At 35.0% G+C, this 11,160-nt stretch overlaps 1 protein-coding gene across 1 annotated transcript in view; it reads left to right on the plus strand.

Moving 5' to 3' along the window:
* Positions 1-2,836, plus strand: part of LOC136851325 (retinoid-inducible serine carboxypeptidase-like) — a 95,541-nt gene extending 92,705 nt beyond the window's left edge. Inside the window, exon 10 of the mRNA XM_067125357.1 lies at positions 833-2,836. Within this exon, the coding sequence (XP_066981458.1) occupies positions 833-901 (69 nt within the window). The 3' untranslated portion in view covers positions 902-2,836. The remainder of the gene's footprint in view (positions 1-832) is intronic.
* Positions 2,837-11,160: the final 8,324 nt, after the last annotated feature.

Raw genomic sequence — 11,160 nt, forward strand, 5'->3', positions numbered from 1 at the left:
TAATTAATAGTCTTCATTTTAAAAAAGCTGAGCTCAGTTATTCACTACAACATCTAATTAGCTCCATCCACTCAGTATTTTATGATTTTAATAAGGGATGTAAAGGGTACATAAACGACAAAATTTGGATTTATGTAAAAAAGTTTTAACAGTGGTTCCTAACTATAAACATATGTATTGCAGCACAGAAACATGAAGTACAGTGAACCCCCTCTATTCGCGGGGGATGTGTCCCACATCCCCCCCCCGCGAATAGGTCAAATCCTGAATGCTTAAAACCCTCTAAAAACACTTAGAACTGCCCATTTTGATAGCTTAAACCAAGAAAACCCTGTAAAAATGCTTATACCTGAGTATTTTAATAGTTTTATCACAAAAAGTGCATTTATTCACGAAAATTATATGAAAATACAGTAATTAGTGAATATTTCTCAGTGAAAAATACTGAGAATGGGCAAATTTTCCGCGAATGATGGCTAGATATGTTCCACAGAGAAACCCGTGAATGCGTGAGTCTGCGAACCATGAGAACGCGAATACGGGGGGTTTACTGTACTGCAGTACTTCCATTCATTTTACTGTATATTTATTTTTATGAGGTGCCTCAGCCCTTACCCAGTCTGCACTTGGCTTGCTTGTTACTTGCAAGCCTACTTGTATTTCAACAGTGCATACTGTATTATTGTAAAAAAAAAACTTAAAACCTGATCTAGATATTTTAATTATAATTTCATTAGTCTCTTGAACCAAAACTTGACTAACATGTCTGTTTGTAAACTCACTAAATTTATTGTGTGTTTCTCTTTATACAAAGTGCATTTCACTTTTTCAGGTCCCAGCTGACAGCAGTGAAATAGCCTTGAAGATGATGAAAGAAATAGTTGGTGTAAAGGAGCATTAAGTGCAGCCTTCATTATGAATGACTTGGTGCATTCAGGGTAGATTAATCATTTTCATTTTTGGTACAGTTTGATATGTGGGACCTTTTTATTTATATATACTGAATGCTGTTTTCTTATGAGCTGTTCATTTTATTTAGTGGACCAGGTTCATTTGTCCGGAATCTTTTTTGTTCTATATTCTAAGTTATCTTGTACTGTTTGTTCTTTGTGTTAAGCACAAATTAAGGTTTTCAGAGTGATGACAGATCTGTACAGTATTCTCGCTAAATATCTCAGATGATAAACAGGTCCTCTCTAGTTAGGTTTAGAATTTTCTGAGATGTACATTTAGCTGAAGTATGTAAAGCATCTGTCACTTACTAAAATTGGGCAGATGACTGAAATTATACATCACTATGATGAGGAAAGAAGCCGTTTGAATGCTGCATTTGTTGGTGAATGTTCAAGGGAGGAATAAAAAGGTCACAGCTTTACACAATTATAGCTACTGATTTTCAACTGTAGCTTCTATTTCTATTCCAAATAGCTATGACTCAGCAAGGGAGACAAGGTATCAAAGAATACCACTGCCCATTAGGTACCATACTGTTATTAGATGCTTGCAGCAGCTAGTGTTTTCTGCTGCTGTTTGCAGTAAAGCTGCTGTTTGCAGTAAAGCTAGTCTTTTTTTTATCATTTCACTTCATTTTGACATATAACTCATAATCTGCTATTAACATGTCATTTGTGTTTTGTTAAGGTACATCACCATACAATATCCAAAGTTATGGAAACCAGTGTAGACTCCTAGCAGATTGCAGTTATTACAGAACCTTTATACGAAACTTGGTGCTGGAAGGGTTGGCACATCACAAACTTCACAAAACTTGGGTTCATCCTGTGAGTGCTTTCATTGCAGCAATTAGTTACCTATGGAGTTTGGTTTTATGCAGAACTGCTTTTTAAAACACATGTGTTATTATTTTAACTAGAAATGGAGAGCAGCAAGAGTAGCCACAAAGCTGTTCATCTACAGTAAATTCAAGTTGCAGGCTAAATGGTATATGAAGATATACCTGAGACTATTGGCTTTAAATTCTTGTGATATGCTGTTGAAAGGTGTAGGCCGTTGACATTATCAGTACAGTATTGTATTGTTTATTGTACAGTACATTTTGTGTTACTGATGGTTTACGTCCTAGTAGCTTAGTAATTGATAGAATAGCATTTGTAGATTTAGCTCATCATTATCATTTTATTACATGGCTGCAGTTAACAAAGCATCTAATAATAGTATTTATGACTGTGATTATGCAGGATTCATATATGTAATGTTTGTTTAAAAATTCTCTGAAAGTATGATGTAAAGCTGATTAGTTTAGATTTAAAATTAATGATCAACTTGCTGTTTTAATGATGTACACGATATCAGCTGTCCTACCAATACTTATAGGAATTAACATCCTTGAAATAAGAGAAGACAACAAGGCACAAAATTTGGTGTGAAGGGCATTCTAAAGTTGTTCTAGCTCAAAGTGTAATTGAAAATTTAAGCTCATAGACTTAGGGTATTTTTAAAGTGCTTTAGCAATTGATCATTTTTATCAAGAAGGGATTGTCAGATACTGTGATGGCTTTTATGCATAGTTCTTTCTTCAGTTTTGGAGTTTTAAACTGACATGACCTTTGGATACAGTGCTTTCAGGTTGTGTGGTAGGTATTTGTAATTGGAGAGACCTAGTATTACTGGGTCATTTGTTTTCCATGTTAGATATCTTAGTACTAAGGAATTTTGTCATTCATGGTTGAATGCAATTCACTGGTAAGCAAGACTTGCCCTTTCTTTTATGAGGAATTCTAGGACTAAATGTAAATGACCTTGCTGAAAGATTTATTAATAACAAGATGCTGTCATATTTTTGGAAGGAAGATTATAAAGAATGATTATACTGTAATTGCCACGTATCATTTTCCTTTTTGAAACGAACATTTCTATTAATGTTTTTTTTTTTAAAGTTCATTCTTTTGATTTTGTCCCCTTGCAATGGAAAGCAGCGAAGGAATTTTGATGAAGTAGTTATTATACTGGATCATTTTTAACGGAAGACTGACTAAGCATTCTAGTTTTGACCGAGTTAACATTTCTTAACTCTCGCAGGGCTGGTCCAAAAGGTTTGTTCTTAAAAATATGACTAGCTAAACTGAGAGTGAAGAAGATTCTGACAAAATTTCCTCTCAAAATTTGTTTCCAAAACTTGATACTTGCTGAAAACTGGCCAGTCACATAGAACATGTATGCTTTCTCTGCACTCTTGGATTGGGTACTGAGTAAATAACCACATACTTATAAGTCACATGGGGTGATCGATTAAAACATGAGCTAGACTTTCAAGTGGTGTTTTCTTTGGAATGAGGAATATGACAACTCCAACACTTGGTTAAATTCTTTCAGTTTCTTATTTTCAGATTCTTCATTCCAGAAAAACTGCCTTTTATTAAATGATGGATATTCAAGAAAAAAGGGCTGTAAAATGTTATGCTGGAAGGAACTGTTATTGGTTACTGCATGATACTCTTGTATCATGCAGTAAGTGGTATCATAATAGTTGAAAGTTATGATAGCTATTCTGCTAATAAGGGACTTTGCTGTCTAAGGTCTTCATTGGAATCATTTGTTTTTTTATGAAGAGAGTAACAGAGGAGCATTACTGTCAAGTCACTCGTAAAAGAATACAACATTCAACCTGTGATACAAAATTGTTCAAATGTAAAAATCTCTGATTCATATGGTTAGCCTAACTGTGATAGTGAAGGTGAGAATGGAAAGGTAAAATGGTGACAATTTCAAAGTTTTAAATGCCATGTAAATTGTAGTAAGTCGACTATAACAGAGGTTTGAACTACTGGTAAACTGTAGAAGATAACCAATTCAGACTTACTTGGAACACTGAAAAATGCTTTAATCCTGAGGTATAAGTTTAAATCTGAAGCATGACTGAAGATGAGGTTGTCAAATCTTGGAAAGCCAGCACATAATGACACAGCTTGGAGAGCCGGCAGATAACAACACAGCACGCCAATGTAGCATACCTGAAATGATCAAAAGGAAAATTAAAACTGATGCTCAAAGAATACCTTGGATTACTGATGTGTAAACCAATAACCCAATATTCTGAAGTATCACAGAGGGGAGTAAGCAGTAATCCAGCACAGCATTTAAAGTAAAATACACAACGCATTTTTTAAAATTACTATCAGCTGGTTAAGTTAACATTATCAGCAGACATGAGTTCTATTGTGAAAGATAATGTCAAATGTTATAACAGCATAAACATATATACAGTCAATGTTAACTGGTTTAACACATACAAAAATGTCTCTGAAAATTATTCATTATTTATTACAAACAACTAACATTTGGCGAGTATTACTAAAGTAATATGTGTCTCCTACTAGGCCCTGACCAACACCTCTTTGTGAACACCATGACTGAAGAAATGTTGAAGAGGACACCATTACAGTACACCTGTATAGCTTTTGCAATACTAAAAAACTGCACAATTTTCCCACAAAAAGATGTTTGGGAAACTTGAATGTCACTGATGGCAGAAAATAACTTCCATGTATTTGGGAAACACAAATGTCATCAATGGAAGCTGTGTGGTATGGAAGTTCATTGTCAAAGTTACAAAGTCACTAACCTTGGTGCCATCTGACAGGGCTTCATTAGTGAGGAACTTATGCAAAATATGAATCTCTTATAGTTCAAAAGTTATGTATAAAGTCTATGGAATCTGAGAGCATAATACATTATTACCTTTTGACAAAGACTTCACATAATAATAATTAATAATAAATACAAGGTAAGTGCAAAATACTATACCAACATGGAAGAGAGTGACAATTTTTCTACATGTACATCTAGGCATTGGGTTACCTTTGCACCAGGTTTGACTGAAGTATCTTGAACCATGCAGTTGCTATGATGATAAAAGTTGAACAGATACACTGATGAAATCGTAAATGGACAAACCAAAAAAAAAATTATTGTACCCAAACTTCACTGGTAGGGGATTAAGGGCAAGTGTTCTTTCCAACCCAGTACACAAGGTGAGGTTTGTATATGTTGTCCCTGCTCTGCTGTCACAACTGAGCTTTGTTTCCAACCCAATAACTATGACAGGTTCCTATCTCGGATCGCTATTTTTGCCCTCTATTGTGATCTCACATAAAACATAAAGTGGATATGAATAGAACTTTGCAAAATCATTATACAGGTACATGTGAGAGTCAATCAAGTCTGAAGTTCTCTGAAGATCAGGTTAAGGGATTGCATTTAATCTTACATCTGACAGTCACTTTAATTAAAGCATATGTTGGATGCCTACTCTTTGTCTTCCCTTAAAAGGTGATTGTATTTCCTAATTAAGTAAATAAGACCAATGTACATGAAGGAGTGGAGTTCTCTACTTTTACTTCAATGCAAAAATAACTGAACTCACAATTATGCCTTGTATCCATTTTAAAATTTGTTACAATGAAAAAATTACATAAAACTAAATACATAAAGCTCAGTAACAGGTAAGGACTAGTGCACAGTACAGTACAGTATTGTGAGTAGGAAATTGGTGCTATAGATTACTTGAAATTCTAATAAAGCAACGAAAGAATTATATATCTTATGTCTTCAGAAATATTTCAGTGCTGCACAGCTCTTAAGTTTAAAGAACCTCTTAGTATTTTTGTTATGAACGATGATTCCACAGCATTTTTATAATGGAAGGGAAACAGGTCTACATGTATTATACTATTTCATATCCAACTGATACAAGTACAATAATCCCTCATAAGTGCAGCACTGTTTTCACACTTTTACAGGTTTGATCAATTTGGTCATAAAATTCACCAAGAATTACATGTATACAAACAAATATTTTTAAAATATTTGTTACATAATGAGGTTCAAAAGTGTGACCATTAAACAGTGACAGAGTGAAGGAAGATTGTTATGAAGTGCTGCCCCATGGTAAGTGCTCAAACTAGTAATAATAAGCACATGTAAGCAAGCTCATTACTTACAGCAATTCCACTCTTCTGATCCACGAACTTCTTGTATTCCTTCTCTCTTTCAATGTTGCTCCTCCCATCACATAGTAACTAAGTACCCACTCCAAACATACTACAATCACCATCATTAACATTTTCACATTAGCTTTCCCCTCTCTGGGGTAAGACAGGAAATAAGTTCTTGTCACCCTCTTTTGTTTTGTTCATTTTCTGCTCGAGTTCTTATCTGCTCTGGGTCTTCATATACTTGTACGTCCTTTTCCACGATTGCCTGTGTCCTCCTGCAGGTCTTCATCCTGCTGTAGTACTCCCATGTCTACTACTTTTCAGCCTATTTGTTCTTCATCCTTTCTCATCACATGTCCAAACCATCCCAATCATTGAGATCTCAGTCTATTTTCCAGTCCCATCTATATTCCACATCCTCATTCTAAATGTAACTGCTATTGTTATTATTGCAGTTATCATTATTAAATGTGTCCAACCATTCACATGGTTCAAGCTAAATTCAATTAATTTGCTAAGCATGCTTTCACATTATAGAATGTCCATATAAAAAATTAAAATGGTATGGATCCGACAGTCTAAAACATCCCATTTCTTAGACATACCCAAGAACTGAGATCCCAAAAGACTGTCTCCAAGTGAAAAAACAAGTACACAATTAGTGCCAGTGAGTACTATTGAGAGAGGCAGTGAAACACTAGTTATTCAAACAAGCAAAAACAAGATTTTTTTTTTTTATATTGACAAAATAAAAATCACAATACAGTACATCTATTAATTACTACATGGTACTAATTACTTGGAGACTTTATGGAATAATGTACTGCCTATGAAAATTATTCTAAGTACTGTACTTACCAATATATTATTATTGCTCATATATACATTATAACATTCGTGGACATTCACTGTTAATACCTATGGCAATTTCCAAGACAGCCTCAAAAATTGTGGCACAGGAAGAAAATGACACTATATGAACTACTACAAAATTCTCCAATAAAGTTCAAATGTACTGGGGTCAGATTTCATCTCAAATATTTTGATTATCATCATTTCAATTATTTCCGTACACATGGTGCAAAAAAATTCCACTAAAATGTGGGTCAGCTATGCTGTAGTTTTCCTTCTTTCCTGGCTTGTGCTGAAGTCTTAGGGAAATGCAAAGGATACCACTGATATGTGTGATGCTATCAATATTACTTCATATATCCTTGTTACTGTTATTCAATAATTAAACCAGACTGCCGACTATGATTCTCAACTTTCATGGGGTTTCTTCATACTCATAATTATAGTTTATCTAGTACATTATAACTTCTTAAAATGCATGAATGCTGGATACTATGAAAATGTTGACGCTTCTGACAAAATTTTTTTAAGGGATTTTTTCCATGACTTGTCACTCACAGTTGGGTGAAATAAGGTACTCATAATAAATAGGTTTTATTGGTAATACTGATCTGCACTCCCCAAGAATATGGGATATTCGTTTAATACAGGTACTGAAAAGTCGAAGTCAGTCAAGTATACAGTACAGTATCACTAATTTGTAGATGAGTTGTAGAGCAAATCTGTGAAGTACTCCTTATTTGGGATGAATCTTACCTACTGTTAAAGTTAGCTTATATAAGCTATCTTCATGCCGATAAGCAAGTTGGCATTCAAACAAAAGATCTAATGGCTGCCCGGATGACTGTCTAGTACACCTGTTCTCCACCAAGTGTGTTTTGAATATTTTAGCGCATCAGAATTCTCCTTGTCACCACTGTGTGTAGGCATTTGTTGGTATTTCATGGCTGTTTGCTGCTATCATGGTACTGGACATTTATTTTTCCTAGGATGCCTCCCTCCACTGGAACCAAGGCTGAGAATGCCAGGTTCTGTAGGAACGATTACTGTGTTAGCAGTATATTGATTTTTTAGGAGATACATACTGTTTTCACTGGCTGCCATGGTCTGAAGTGTGATCTTGAGAATAGATGTGAAGTAGTAGGGATCTTTGAAGGACTTTCTGCTAAAGTTTGTTAGTATAGGAAGATAAGGGAAGCAGACAGATTGCAAAGCATTATTAGGTCAGGTTATCAACCTGTCAGTTCTCCCCCTTCTCCAGGCCCTTCGTTTGTAGTTATCCATACATTTTACTGTACAGTATTGGTAGTAATGGTGGAGTACAATATTCCTACTTCAAACCATCTACAACCATGTCTACTGCAACTAAAATTTTCACCACTTGGCAAAGGACCGCATACGTATATCTACCCCAATATGTTGCCATGGTCTTTCTGGTAAAGAAGTTGGTTTCAATGGTTCTGGCATGTTATTACTGCTCATTAACAAACATGCTTTACAACTCTTTACATAATTTTCCACCTCTTTATCTATATCAGGCCACCAAACTTTCTGTCTTAATCTACTTTTACACTTTACAATACCCTGATGCCCCTCATTGGCAAAATCAAGAATCTATTTTCTCAAAGATTTAGGAATTATAATTCTTTGCCCCCTTAATAGTAAACTACCAAGGGTACATACTTCCTCTTTCACATGCTTTAAAGCTGGAACTTCATTCCAATCACCAGTCCTAACAGCTTTTCAAACTAATCAACTCTATATCAACAACAGACTGTTGTTAAGTCTCCTTAGTACTTAAGGCAATAGGTGTTGCACTTTTTTGCAATAAAATAAGCTTATCCCTCTGCTACATTACCTTTAGGAATATCTGGCAAGGGTAGTCTAGACAATGCATCAGCTCTATTAGTCCTTCCTGGTTTATACTTCAAAGATGAAAGGCTGCAGTCTCAGACCCATCTTTCAATACACAAAGGAGGTTTTGACTTGGGAGAATAGATTACTTCAAGTGGTTTGTGATCACTTATCAATTCAAAAAGAATATCTAAAACATACAATCTAAACCTCTCACAAGCCTATACAACAGCAAGGGCCTCCTTTCCTGTCTGAGAGTAGTGAGGTTCAACACTTGTCAATGACCTACTAGCATACATTACTGGTTTGAAACATCCACCATTTTGTTTTTGTACTAAAATAGCTCCAAGTCCAACTGGACTAGCAGCTACAATCACTTGGATATGTGACACAGGATTAAAATATCCCATGCTTTCAGGAGACATAAGCCTCTATATTTTAATTCCTGAAATGAATGTTCCTGTTCACTTCCCCACTGCCAAGTTATATTCTTTCTTGTTAACCTTCTTAAAGGTTCTTCTACAGTTGACAAATTATTGATAAACATACCACAGTAATTTACATGACCACAGAAACTCCTAACTTCATTTACATTCTCTGGCCTTTTAGCTTCATTTACAACTTTAACTTTATCATCACTAGGTTCAATGCCACTCTTTGAGAGAACACATCCCATAAAAATGAACTTTTCCATACCAAAACTATATTGATCTGGGTTTAGAGTGAAACTTCTGTTACACAATGTTGCCAAGACCATTTACAACCTACTGCCATGCTCTTTAACATCATTACCAAACATCAGCTAGTACTCTGACTCCTTCACAATCCTGCAAAACTTGTTGCAAAGTATGTTGATACACTTCAGGAGCACAGTTAACTCCAAACAGCAATCTTTTGTACCTGGACAACCCTTTATGAGTAACAAAAGTAGTCAAATACCTACTCTTTGGATCTAATTCAATTTGATGGAATCCCCAATTTACATCAAGTTTAGAAAATATAATTACATCATTCATGTCAATTAACAATATTCATCTATCGTTGGAATAGGGTGCCTAATTCTTAAAATAGCCACAATTACACCATTCATGTCCATTAATAATTCACCTATTGTTGGAATAGGGTACCTAGTTCTTAAAATAGCCTCATTAGCTCTTCTCATATCAACACAATCTCAATTCATCACTGTTGCCTGGTTTTGGGGACAAAAACAGGTGCTATATTAAAAGGACCTTGAACTAGCTCAATAATATCTAAATCTAACAAATCATCATGAGTTTTCTTAACCTTTTCCCTTATATTATATTACCAAGACCTGAAAAACAAGATTCATACTTCACCTTTCAATTTGAACATTTAACACAACCAGTACTGTACTTGCTTTTATTTGTTTAACATCCTCACCCATTCTTAATATATTTAATGCTATCACTGTATCTGTACCAGGTAAGTTATTATCAATAACATCATTTTTCTCAACAATAATGAAATCTGTTTCAACACATGCTCTCCCAGATGGGGATTCAATCTTTGCCCTAAATTATCCTCTTACCTTTAATGGGGTCTTCACACCATAAGGATATACAGTATAAATGCTTTTTACAACCTGTCAAAATTACAGACTCACTCAACTTTTCAAAATCACTTGCAGTAATAAAATGTATTACAGAAAGCACCAGAATCAATCAGAAATTAAATAAGTACATTACTGACATTAAATCTGAATACAGTAGATATTTTATTTACATTTTTGACAAGAAACAGATAATGGTCCCCATAATGATCATCATCCTGTGTCTCAGCCTGTAAATCTTTTACTACATTAACATGCTGATTATGTCTGGGTTGACTTCTTTGGCCCCTGGTATAATTCCTGCACAGTACCGACTCCTCTTCCCCTGGACGCTTTCATACTGGATTGCGTCACTGACACTTTCTGATTTGAGTTACTGGTATGATAAGAAACTACGCTGGACCTACAAACACGAGCCAAATGACCTATCTTACCACATTTCTGGCATGTTTTATTTTTTGCAACACTGCAATTGCTCTGCCAATGACCTTGTAAACCACAATGCTGACAACTTTGATTCATGCTAGTCCTACCCGAATTATTTCTCGGCCAATTAAAATGCAAAAAATTTCTTGTATTTCCTCCCCTTTTTGCATGGAAAGTTCCACTGCCTTGGGGCTGTTAACGTAACTTATTTACTTTGAGATGAGATTGTTATCTTGCCTAGATCTCACAGAATCTTCTTCAATCTAGTGTCAAGTTCTTTTTTCTCTCTCTCTCTCTTTCTCTCTCTCTCTCTCTCTCTCTCTCTCTCAAAAATCTAACTCCCAGCTACCTAGAAAAACACTTTTCAATTATCTGATCTCTGATCTCTACAATAAAAATTAACGTCATCTGTGGGATACTCATATGATTTAATTAAATTTCTTAGCCTAGTCAGGTAAGAATCCATAATTTTGGAAGAACCCTGGCCAGTTGGCCAGAAAA

This window comes from Macrobrachium rosenbergii, chromosome 23, assembly GCF_040412425.1.
Source record: "Macrobrachium rosenbergii isolate ZJJX-2024 chromosome 23, ASM4041242v1, whole genome shotgun sequence".
Lineage (NCBI taxonomy): Eukaryota > Metazoa > Arthropoda > Malacostraca > Decapoda > Palaemonidae > Macrobrachium > Macrobrachium rosenbergii.